The 12,862-nt window shown below is 46.3% G+C and overlaps 1 protein-coding gene across 2 annotated transcripts in view; it reads left to right on the forward strand.

Annotated features, from left to right (window-relative positions):
• LOC115085004 (serpin B6-like) overlaps positions 1 to 12,862 on the forward strand; it is a 68,163-nt gene that overhangs the window by 22,727 nt on the left and 32,574 nt on the right. For both annotated transcript variants that reach the window (XM_029590509.1, XM_029590510.1), the window contains exons 3-4: positions 4,038 to 4,175; positions 10,843 to 10,960. In XM_029590509.1, the coding sequence (XP_029446369.1) occupies positions 4,038 to 4,175; positions 10,843 to 10,960 (256 nt within the window). The remainder of the gene's footprint in view (positions 1 to 4,037; positions 4,176 to 10,842; positions 10,961 to 12,862) is intronic.

The following is a 12,862-nucleotide window of genomic DNA, read 5'->3' on the forward strand; positions in this document are numbered from 1 at the left end:
TTTAACTAACGCACCTGCAGTTTTTCAGAATTTTATTAATGAAATCTTTAGGGACCTGTTATATACTTGCGTTGTGGTGTATCTTGATGATATTTTGATTTTTTCTAAGGACTTACTTACTCATCGTCAACACGTGCTACAAGTCCTACAAAGACTCCGGGACCATCAGTTGTATGCTAAACTGGAGAAATGTCTTTTCGAAACAGAGTCTTTGCCGTTCCTGGGATACGTTATTTCTAAACACGGGTTCCAAATGGATCCAACTAAACTAAAAAGTATACAAGACTGGACTCAACCGAAGGGGCTAAAAGCCTTGCAGAGATTTCTTGGTTTTGCGAACTACTACCGACATTTTATTAAGGACTTTTCCAAGTTATCTGCGCCCCTCACTGCTCTCACTCGTAAAGGAGCTAATATCACTACTTGGCCCATGGCGGCCGAAGAAGCATTTCAGGCCCTTAAGGATTCCTTTTTACGACAGCCCTGTCTTCGCCACCCGGACCCAAGTCGCGCATTTACTGTTGAAGTTGATGCATCCACCGAAGGTGTAGGAGCAGTATTAAGTCAGACCACTGTCAAGGGTACGTCTCATCCCTGCTCCTACTTTTCAAAGAAGTTCTCTCCCGCGGAGCGTAACTACGCTATTGGCGACAAAGAATTATTAGCCATTAAACTTGCATTAGAAGAATGGCGACAGTGGCTGGAGGGGGCCCAGCATAAAATCACCATCTTCACTGATCATAAGAATCTGATTTACCTACAACAAGCCCAGCGACTTAACCCACGGCAGGCCCGCTGGGCTTTATTTTTTTCCCGTTTTGACTTTGAGCTCCGGTATCGGCCTGCCAGTAAGAATATTAAAGCGGATGCACTATCCCGGTCCTTTGTCTGCGAAGATGGTGAAGAGGTATTGCAGACCGTCATCGACCCTGCCCGTATCATTCTGGCACCTACTGTTCCGGTTCCGATAGGGAAGACGGTGGTTCCCAGCCGACTCCGTAACAGGGTTTTGAAATGGGGACATGATTCCCAATTCGCTGGACATCCTGGACGCAAGAGGACACAGGATCTCCTTCAGCGCTTCTATTGGTGGCCGGGGATGAACAAAGACATTCGGGCATACGTGGACTCGTGTCCCGTTTGTGCCCAACATAAGACTCCAGTGGGCAGGCCGTGGGGACGGCTACAACCTTTGCCGGCACCATCCAAGCCTTGGACACACATCTCCACCGATTTTGTGGTTGATTTACCTGCTTCTGAAGGACACACTGTGATTTGGGTAGTAATTGATCGCTTCTCTAAGATGGCTCATTTTACGCCCCTGCCCACTCTTCCCTCTGCTCCTCGGCTGGCTCAACTGTTTATGTCCCATATCTTCCGCCTTCATGGACTGCCTTCCCACATTTCCTCCGATAGAGGTTCCCAGTTCACTGCCCGGTATTGGCGGAGCCTTTGTGCCAAATTTCAGGTTTCCTTGGACTTCACGACCGCCTTCCATCCGCAAGCCAATGGCCAAGTTGAGCGGACTAATCGTACTCTCAAGCAGTTTCTGCGTGCGTATGTCAATTCCCGGCAGGATGACTGGGCGGCTTTGCTACCCTGGGCGGAGTTTTCCCATAACTACCACCGGAGTACCTCAACCGGCTCCTCCCCGTTTCAAGTTGTATTTGGCTACCAACCTACTCCGCCGGTGCCTCTCCCTCTGGCGGTCCCCTCGCCGGCGGCCCAGCTTACTGCCACTCAGTTCCGGCAATTGTGGGTGCACACCCGCCGCATGCTCCGCAAAGCGGCTCGTCTGGCTAAGAAGTTTGCTGATCGACATAGGAGGCCGGCACCTCAATTTCATCCGGGCGATAGGGTGTGGCTGAGCACCAGGAACATTCGTTTACGTGTCCCTTCGATGAGATTGGCTCCCCGGTATATCGGTCCTTTTTCAGTGGCCAAGCAGATCGGTCCTGTCACTTATCGACTGCATCTACCCACCTCTCTTCGCATTCACAACGTTTTCCATGTCTCTTTGCTGAAACCTCTGCTCCTCAACTGGCCTTCCCGTAAGGTTCCTGTCTCTTCGCCCGTTCAGCTGGAGGACGACTCTACCTATCAAGTCCGTGAGGTTCTCGATGTTCGGAGACGGGGTCGTCGTTGGGAATATCTTTTGGCGTGGGAAGGTTTTGGGCCTGAAGAGAACTCCTGGGAACCTGCTACTAATATCTTGGATAAGGATCTCCTCAAGACTTTTCATACCGCTCACCCGGATAAACCCAAGCCTTCTAGGGGGAGGCCTAAAGGAGGGGGTACTGTTGTGAACATCAGCCGCGGCAAGCCGCGACCGGGACTTACCGCTGGTCCCAGGGGCCGAACGGACCGTCGGCACTAGGCGGACTTCGCGTGTTTCTTCAGCGGCAGCAGCCGCTGCTGCCCCAAGATGGCCGCGGCCTCTCTCTCCGCGCGGCTAAGCTCCGCCCCCTGCCAGCTGCTAGGGCCGCGCGGGCGGCTCTGGCTTGTTATTGAAGAAACTCTCACAGGATGTGAGCTGGCTCCTTCCTGCTGCATCCCATTGGCTAGAGACTATTTAAGCAAGGTCTGTACACTCAGACCTTGCCTTGTCTTCTTGGCTCCTGCGTTTGTTTTGTTCCTGGTTCCTGTTCGCCCTCCTGCGTTGTTTTCTGATCCGGCTGACGTTCTCTCTGGCTTCTGACCTCTGGACTGGCTGCGGACTCCTCTGGCTTCTGACCTCTGGACTGGCTGCGGACTCCTCTGGTTTCTGACCCCTGGACTGGCTGCGGACTCCTCTGGCTTCTGACCCCTGGACTGGCTGCGGACTCCTCTGGCTTCTGACCCCTGGACTGGCTGCGGACTCCTCTGGCTTCTGACCCCTGGACTGGCTGCGGACTCCTCTGGCTTCTGATCCCTGGACTGGCTGCGGACTTCTCTGGCTTTTGACCCTTGGACTGGCTGCGGATCTCTCTGGCTCACGACTTCTGGATTGGACTCCTTCACGAGATTCGCGGGGTTTGCTCCTCGACCTGCTGGAGGCGCCAGCATCTGGATTACACGACCTGCAGGAGGCGCCTGCGTCCAGATCTTACTCTTTTCATCAGCAAATCCCGAGAATCAGCCTCGCCTAACGACGGTGGTCTACTCGATCATCGTCGAACCAAGGGTCCACCACTTGATTCAGAACACTTGAGCCTGCACTTTCCTGGGTTTCGGACAAGTGAGCTAACCGTGGTGACGGGACATCTAGGCGGTTTTTACTGGAGGATCGGAGCTTATGCACCAGAGTGTTTATTTTTCAGGTTGCAGTGATTCATGGATTATTAACATTGTAAAATAGGTTATGGATTCTGACAGCCAGTTTATAAAGGATTTGGATTTGCAACCAGTGCAATGAATGAAGAATAAGTGAAATGTGATCGTATTTTTTTGCATCTGTAAGGATATGAGTGGCCACATTCTGAATCATTTGTAGGGGATCGTATACTGGTCTTGGGAAGTCCAATGTATAAAGCACTGCAGTAATTTATTTTAATCTAGCCCAATAAATATAAGGGGACAGTAAGCCAGTCTGAAAATCATCCGGAGTGAGCAAAGGGAGGAGATGACTAACGTGGAGTTTAGCAAACAATGCTTGTACTACTGTTTTTATATGAGGCTTCACTGAGAGGGTGGGGGTCAATGAGTCCTAAATTTCAAACTTTGGTGAGAATGGGTATGGGGTATTCCTGAAAAGTAAGCAGGTGGGAGAATTGTCACATGGAAAATGTGAAAGGATGATAATCTCTGTTTTGGATAAGGTCATTGATAACTTGTTATGGTGAAACCATCTGTGACTGATCTCATGCAACGTTTGGAGCTGTGGGGTGGGAACTGGTGAGGGAGGGAGGTGATTCAGTGAGAAACTTTGCATGAAGCTGGTGAAACGTAATGGGCTGTGTTCGGTAGGAAGCTAAAATGTTTCTAGATAGAACACACTCCTAAAGACAGAAGAATAATGGAGAAACGTGGTGTATGTCTATTTTTTTTTCTTTGAACAGGTACTTCAGATCTCCAAAGCCAAAGAGATCCATACTGGGTTCCAGTCACTTCTGGCAGAGATCAACAAACCTGGAGCAAACTATCTGCTCAGAACCGCCAACAGGCTCTTTGGAGAAGAGAGCTATGAATTTATTGAAGTAAGCTGACCGCATTTAAGTGTTCTGCACTACTGAAAACTGAAAATAGAGACCCAAGTTGAGACTAAATTTTATGTATTTTTAAAAATTTTTAATTTATAGAATTTTCAAACAAAATTATAAGAATTTTCTTGCTTTTAGCAATTATATATATACATACATTGATGTTTTTAAATTTGAATTTTGTGATATCACCTTTTTAAGGAAATGCATTATATTCGGCTCTATATATAAGGCACAGTTTAGAGAAGTGTTATCATATCGGTTTACATAGAAATGAGATAAGTGGGTTATATTGTAACAGGGTGTGGAACTTGGAGAACAAAATGGGGGGGGGAGAAATTTAACAAGCTATTAAAGGATAATGAGCAATTAAGTAATACAGCATATACCAATAACTGTTACTGTAGGAAAAAGTGCATCATGTACCCCCATTACTTAAATAACCGGATTTACATCCCCGAGAAGATTTTTAAGATGTTCTGGATCTATGAATAAGTAATTTTTCCTCTTGAGTTTAACAGCACATCTACACGAGTATTTCAGTAGAAAATAACCACCCTTATCAACCACCTCTTTCTTTAAAGCCAAAAAGTGAGGCTGAGTGCTCCTAGCTAGATCTGGGTAAACCCAGACTCTCTTCCCATAGAACATACTTAGCCTGTTACGAAAAAAAACTTTAGGACATTCTCTTTATCGGTAATAAAGGCAAAATTAACCAGTAGTGTTCCTCTATTTTTTTTACATCCATATCTTCTTGTGACTTCTGAAGGAAATCCTAAATTTTGATTGAAGGTTCTACGGGAGATTTTTGTTCTATTCCCTCTTTATTTCCCAACGAGAACTGATTTTGCTCCTTTTTCTTGTACCCAATGTAAAAAGTTTCACTATTACTGGAAGGCATTGCTCTGGTATTTTTAATACTTGCATTATGTAACTTTTAAAAAGTTCTACAGGACTCAAATGCTTAATTATTGGGAAATTTATAATTCTTAAATTCAGTGCCTGCATAGAATTTTCTAAATTTTCAAATCTCTTATGAAACTCCTCTTCTATTTTTACTTGATGGCTCTGTATTTTTTTCAACCTATGTAATATGTGTATCTATGTCTGAAAATTTCCCTTGATGATTTTCAATAATTTCAGAATTCTTTTTTAAGGAGTTATTTACTTTTGCCACTGCTTCCGTTAAGTTCCCAATAGATGTATCTAACTTAGCCATATAGTTCCATAGTGTTTCCAAAGTGATATTTGCTGGTTTCAATATCACAGTTCTAGTGGCCATAGGTTTAGGTATTATCCCTCTGACTTGCTGTTTTATTCAAACCATTTTTTTCTATCCTAGATGTACTTGATTCCTTGGGGGTCGAGATTAGACTTCCAATACCTCCCAATTTAGGTATTTCAGGAAATTGCTGAAAAAGAAACTCATCAGGTATTTCTTTTATCTCTCTCTGATCTTCCAGGGTCTCCACACTACTCACAGCTTCCCGGGAAAAACCTGGTTCTTCTGTGGGTAGAACCCCAACTTTACCAAATGGTGAAGGTGTTACCGGTTCCCCCGGACTCAATGATGTTTCTTCGACCATGTAGGCAGGGCCATGCTCCTGGTCCGCGCTTACAGCAGTCTCTACGGGGGTTATAGGGGTGGGATACCATACCACTCTGAGGCACTCCTCTGACCCAGTTCCAATGCTGGAGTACTAGAGAAAGGCTTTAACTTTCTCTTCCTCTTAGTATGTGGCATTATATAAGTTAGAGAAAATAAAGATAGGCAATTCAACAAATCTGTGCTGAAGGAGAGACAAGGAGTGGCTTTATTGCACCAATATTTTGCTTCTCTAATGGAGGCTACCCAGGGATTAACAAGTTCAAGAAAACATATCCTACCTGAGGCCGTATCTTCCAGGTAATTCCATAAAGAATTCAGGCAAAAAAAAATTTAAAGCTGAATTTCAGGCAAAGCCGCGCACTGGCTGCAGTTGCGTGCCGCAGGAGGGCCGGTCTCCTTCCGGCCCCTCCCCTTGACGTCAACGGTATGGAGTTCAGCGAGGTCTTGTCGGGGCCGAGAACAAGGCCTCACCCCCGGTATGGCTCCGTTGTTGATGGTTAACCAGCTCCTTCTACTCAATTCTCCTTTTCGCCTCCGAGACTGAATTTTAAATGTGGATGGTAGCATTGAATGTTCAGTGCTGTTTACCTCTAAATCAGGGGTCAGGAACCTATGGCTCGGGAGCCAGATATGGCTCTTTTGATGGCTGCATCTGGCTCGCAGACAAATCTTTAATAAAAAAGTAAAAATCTAACAAAATCCCCCACCCTCCTGACGTCCCTCAAGACCTCCAAAATTAATTTACTACAACCCCCACCCTCCTGACCCCCCCCAAGACCTGCCAAAAGTCCCTGGTGTTCCAGCGGGGGTCCAGGAGCGGTCCGGGAGCGATCTCCTGGACTTGGGCTGTTGACTGCCTGTAGTCAAAATGGCGCCGACGGCCCTTTGCCCTCACTATGTCACTGGGGTCGACCAATGGCGGCGGTAGCCCCTGTGACATAGTAAGGGCAAAGAGCCGTCGGCTGCCAGTAATCAAAATGGCATCGACGGCCCTTTGCCTTTACTATGTCACAGGGGCTACCGCCGCCATTGGTCGTCCCCAGTGACATAGTGAGGGCAAAGGGCCGTCGGCGCTATTTTGACTACTGGCAGCCGACAGCCCAAGTCCAGGAGATCGCTCCCAGACCCCCGCTAGACCACCAGGGACTTTTGGCAGGTCTTGGGGGGGGGGTCAGGAGGGTGGGGGTTGTAGTAAATTAATTTTGGAGGTCTTGGGGGGGGGGGCGTCAGGAGGGTGGGGTTTTTGTTAGATTTTTACTTTTTTATTAAAGATTTGTCTGCGAGCCCTGGACCCCCGCTGGATCACCAGGGGCGTCAGGAGAGTAGGGGGTTGTAGTAAATTAATTTGGTAGGTCTTGGGGGAGTCAGGAGGCTGGGGGGTTGTAGTTAGTATGGCTCTCACGGAATTACATTTTAAAATATGTGGTGTTCATGGCTCTCTCAGCCAAAAAGGTTCCCGACCCCTGCTCTAAATAGTGTTCAAATCATGCATTCTCCACGTGTGTTGGCAAGATTTTTTTTTCTTTTTAATGGTGCATCAAGTGCCCAATTTTAATTAACTCTGTGCTGAGATCAAAGCTTAGATACATAGTTACAGTGTCTTCATCAAAGCTTCAGTTAACCTCACTTTTAAGCATTTCTCATGCCATTAATGTTTTAAATGTTGAAATGAAGAGTAGATGCATTAGATGTCCAAAATGTATAATTTCCCCTGGAGATGCCTGTTTTTGAAGACCTAGACAGGGATGTAAGACTGTAAATTGAGTGGGGAAATATTGGCAGCATCAGCGTGACATTGTGCACCCCTGCTGAGTCTGGACTGCTAGAGTGCCTCCATGTATCACCTTCCACTTTCTCTTGAGTTAACTTCTTTCTGTCGTGTGAGGAAATATCATCCTGCTACTTCCAGAGCTCCTGAGTGCCATGCTTCAATTTATCAGTTAGTTTATAGTGTGCCACTGGGGGAGTCTGAAAGAGAGTGATATGTGATTGCGGTAGGATGCAAATTTGATACCTCATCACATAAATGCCACTCTCTTCCTGTCCCGGAGCCATCTGCTGACAGTATTAGTGCAGATTTCTGCTAATAGCTGGAATGTGATGGAAAGAGCCACACATCCTCTAGCTATGAAAGACGTCTCCTACCCGATTGGGATTGGAGCCCTCTCATTCCTTCTTCCCATTCTTTCTCCTTCCTTCCAATGTCTCATCTCTTCCTCTCTTCTTCCCTTCACATCCCCACAATCTCTCACCTTTCTCCTTGCCCCTCTCCCCTTCTCCCTACAGTCTTGCAGCTTAACTGTTTCCTCCCAATTTAGAATGGTAGAAGCCTATCCCCACCCCTTTTTGCATCTTTTCTGACTCTGTTGCCTCTGCTTTTGTTATGTTGTTAGTTTCAAAACTTGTGGGCTACCACTTTTCACTGAGTAGTGCGGGAAATGTCAGCTCATGAATGCTTTAAAGTGCAAATCATGGAACTGGACCATCATGTACTGACAAAGCCAAAAGCTTGAGGGGTGGCAGGGAGATTTGGAGTTAGCAAAGAAGCCCAAGATGCAGATAGCAATAGTGAGGGGGAGGAGCTATGGGGGAGAGCTCCTGGGGGAGAGACGTACAGAGAAAGAAGGAGGAAGATGAGGCCATGGGGAGCAGAAATGTGGGGAACAGATGACTGAGGGAGGTGGGAAATTATAAAATGAGGAGAGAGGATGGACAAGGGGAATATGACAGGGAAGGGGCAGGAAATGGAGAGGAAGAAAAGTGGAGGAAAAAGCATATTGTTGAGGAGGGGAGTGGAGGTGAGAGACAAATGGAGATGGGAAGGGCAGGAGAAAGACAGACACAAGATGGCAGTGAGGGGAGTAGGGTAGAAAAGAGCTGGTAACAAGGTGATGACAGGATACATGGAGATGGAATGGTGTGAAAAATGGGGGTGGGGGAGTGAGAGAGGGATAAAGGTAGGTGGAAAGGTTGGGATAGAGAAAAGGGTGAGAGAGAACCTCCATTTCCCTCTATCAAGTTTATAAAACTATTACCCATTTGTGGCACGCTTAAAGGAGATGAGAGAGGAAAAGTTGCAGAGGAAGGGAATGATGATGAAAATGAACAAGACAAAAAAAATTTTAAGTGGAAAAAGGAAATGGCAAGACAAAACCATGAGCAAAGAAGAGATGACAGGGCTGAGATGAATAGGAGGAAAAACAGAAAGACAACATAAGAACATGCCATAATGGGTCAGACCAAGAGTCCATCAAGACCAGCATCCTGTTTCCAACAGTGGCCAATCCAAGTCACATGAACCTGGCAAATACCCAAACATTAGATAGATCACAAGCTACTATTGCTTATTAATTACTGTAATAGCAGTTTATGGATTTAACCTCTAGGAACTTATCCAAACTTTTTTTTTTTATACCCAGTTACACTAACTGCTGAAACCACACCCTCTGGCAATGAATTCCAGAGCTTAACTATGCACTGAGTGAAACAGAATTTTCTTCTATTTGTTTTAAATGAGCTTCTTGCTAACTTCATGGACTGCCCCCTGGCAGTCATTAACTTGTTCAAGTCCTTTCATGATTTTGTAGATGTCTATTATATCCCCCCTCAGTCGTCTCTTCTCCAAACTGAACAGCTCTACCTTCTTTAGCCTTTCCTGATAGGGCAGGCGTTTCATGCCCCTTATCATTTTGGTTGCCCTTCTCCATCACAATTTATATCTTTTTTGAGATGCAGTAACCAGAACTGCACACAGTATTCAAGGTGCCGTCTCACCATGAAGCGATACAGAGGCATTATGACATCCTTCGTTTTATTTTCCATTCCCTTCTTAATTCCTAACATTCTCTTTGCTTTTTTGATCATCACAGCGCACTGGGCCGATGATTTCAATGTATTATCCACTATGATGCCTAGATCTCTTTCCTGGGTGGTAACTCCTAAGATAGAACCTAACATCGTGTAACTACAGCAAAGGTTATTTTCCCCATATGCATCACTTTGCACTTGTCCACATTAAACTTCATCTGCCATTTGGAAGCCCAATCTTCCAATCTCACAAGGTCCTCCTGCAGTTCATCATAATCCGCTTGAGATTTAACAACTCTGCATAATTTTGTGTCGTCCGCAAATTTGATCACCTCACTAGTATTCCTTTCTAGGCTGTTTAAAAATATATTAAAAAGCACAGGTCCAAGTACAGATCCCTGAGACACCCCATTTACCTTTTTCCACTGTGAAAATTGACCATTTAATCCTACTCTGTTTCCTGCCTTTTAACCTACTTGCAGTCCCCAAAAGGACATCACCTCCTATCCCATGACTTTTTAGTTTTCTTACTATAGACAGGTAAAAAATGTTGAATTATTTTCTAGGATTGTAAATTTGCTGCGTGATTTTGATCCACTGATAAGGAACATTTGTGGCCCAGAATATGTAACAGCTAGAAAACCAGAGAAAAATTAAACGTGAAAAATGACTGCACTCCTTCACCCACTGCTCTGTCACCAGCAAAGTGAAAAGGGGAAGAGGAAAAGAGGGAGAAAAGAAATCTGTTCACCTTCAACTAATAGAGATTAAATAAAAGCTTGTATTCCACCCTTAATTGGCCACTTGGAGGATCATTTTTAGAAAGCCATTTACACACACAAAACATGGGTTTGTGCTTGTAATGGCTTGTTATAAAATTATGTACGCACAAAAAAGAGGTGCTAGGGAGTGGGGGAGAGTTGGGATTTATCTGCATATTTTTTTGTTTTAAAAAGTATGCATGGAAATTTAATGCACATAAATTGTGTGTTGCAAAGAGTAGGTGAAACTATCTCATGTTAATTTGTGTTTATATAATTTTCAAAGTGATTTATGCACACAAGTCTGCTTTGTAAACAGTTGTATATGTTTTGAACACTATTTGATAATTACCCTCTTAAACTTTTCATGACATTTTCACACACATTAATGCTATCCCTGAATTATCTCACATTTCCTTTATAGTCCTGAGGAAGTGAGCTTTATGGTGGTATTTTCCATTTAATGTGTTCGGCATCCCCCTTGCAGGAATTCCTGGAATCTTCTAAGAAGTGGTACCAGGCAGACTTGAAGACAGTCAGCTTTATTTCACAGTTCGAAGAATCCAGAAAACTCATAAATGCCTGGGTGGAAGAAAAAACAGAAAGTGAGTAATAACTATAGCCTCCCCACACCCTTTTACCAAGTACCAGAGGATAAAATATTCAGTTCCAGAGGCAGAAAACAGATCTGGTTTTTTAAGATTAACCAAAATAAATAACATGACGACAAATTGGAGTCGCTTGCATGCAAATAAAGTAAGATGGCTTACTGTAAACAGTGTTTCCTGTAGATAGGGTGAATTAGCCATTACGTGTGGAGTGATGTCATCCAGTGGCAGCAACAGATTCGTCTGTCCTAGCTAGAACTTTGAACTCTACTGAATGTGTGCGGGAGTTCCTCTGTGGGTGTTGCCTCCTCAGCTACTTCAGTCGATCTCTGCTAATCCTAGCTACGTTGTTGACTCTCCAAAGAGGTAGGTGGTATTCCATGGCTAATTCATCCTGAGGTCTATGGAAAACACCATTTCCTAGCATGTAGCAGATGGACTCAGGACCAGCAGGTATAGTGTACTCCTGATAGCAGTTGGAGACGGATCAGATTTCAATCTGACATCAGCCCTAGTACATATACCCCTGCAGGAAGTGCAGCTCTTCAGTATTTTCCGTCTCCATAGCAGTTAGGGACTACCTGAACACTCTCCCAGCGTTAGAGCAAAATTTAACGGAGAAAAACCCCAAATTAAGAAGAAAACTTACCTCAACAGCGAGCCCCGCTCTCCTGTGATGACACCCTCTGGTTCCTCCCCCAGTTGAGAATTTCTGAGGTGACTTCCATGGTCCCTCGGAGGTGAGCCTCAGTCCGGCAGCCGACCCTCAGCGGGGCCCTAGCCCCCGATCTCGGGTGCGGCTGAGAGGCAGCGGGTGCAAACTCGAGCGTGGCGGTGAAGGTATTTTCCCTCTCCTCCCACAGCCGGAGACCGCCCAGAACCAAACCGGGAAGCGCTGAGACAAGGTAAGGTAGAAATCTTCTTTAAAGACCCCGGTCTTCGAAGCTCGAGGAGTCACACAGGCTGCCGGCCGGGACCTGTGCCACCGGGTTGATCCGCCCTAGCAGGGCTAGATCCCGGTTAGATCCAAAGGTCCTCCCACGTGGAGACCCCCCGAGGTGGTTGCCATATTGCCCGCGTGGTCGCCGGCGCCATTTTGGCCCTGTTTGCCGCCCTCTCCGCCGTCTCGATCCGTGTGCATAGGGTGAGCCGTGCGCACAACTTTTTTTTTTTGTGCGCACATTACATACTCAAGTTCTGTACGCACAGGTTACGCGCGCAACCATCGTTTACTGTGCCAGGCGCATAACTGCGACTTGTGCGCACACCAGCGTGCACATCTAGGTGCACATCCATCCACGCGCACATATTCAATGCACTGGAGTGCATAAGAGATTTAAGCGCCTATATCCATGGCACCGCCGGAAAAGGAGCTCAAGGTTCAGGGCCTTTGCCCAGCATGCCACATCAGAGCCGCACAACACGAGGAGGCAGACGCCCTGTGTATCCAGTGCGAGGAGGCCCTGGGGGATCAAGCCCAGGACCAGTCCCATCCGGGCCTGAGTGCTAGCTCTTCATTAAGTACCCCCGGATCAAGCAATTCACAGTGGGACACCTCCTCAAACGGGGCCCCCCAGGGACACAGCGCCCCCTAGCTTGGACCCAGCGTCTATCTCCTGGGTGGAATTTTTAAAAGGTCTGCACACCTTCGTTCACATGCAGACAGCCTCCGATATCACGGCCACAGCCTTCAACAGAGGACTTCTATGCTCCAGGCCCCTCTAGGCCCAGGGAAGTGAATCCACCACCCGGAAGTCCCACGTACGGGGACACGGACATCTCGGAGGAGGAGTCGGAGCCCCTGGAGGAGGGGTACTCCTGGCCCCTATTAGGAGCAATCATTCACAAGATTGGACTACACAGGGGACCAGTACTTCTTGTGGCCCCGGACTGGCCAAG

This window comes from Rhinatrema bivittatum, chromosome 2, assembly GCF_901001135.1.
Source record: "Rhinatrema bivittatum chromosome 2, aRhiBiv1.1, whole genome shotgun sequence".
NCBI lineage: Eukaryota > Metazoa > Chordata > Amphibia > Gymnophiona > Rhinatrematidae > Rhinatrema > Rhinatrema bivittatum.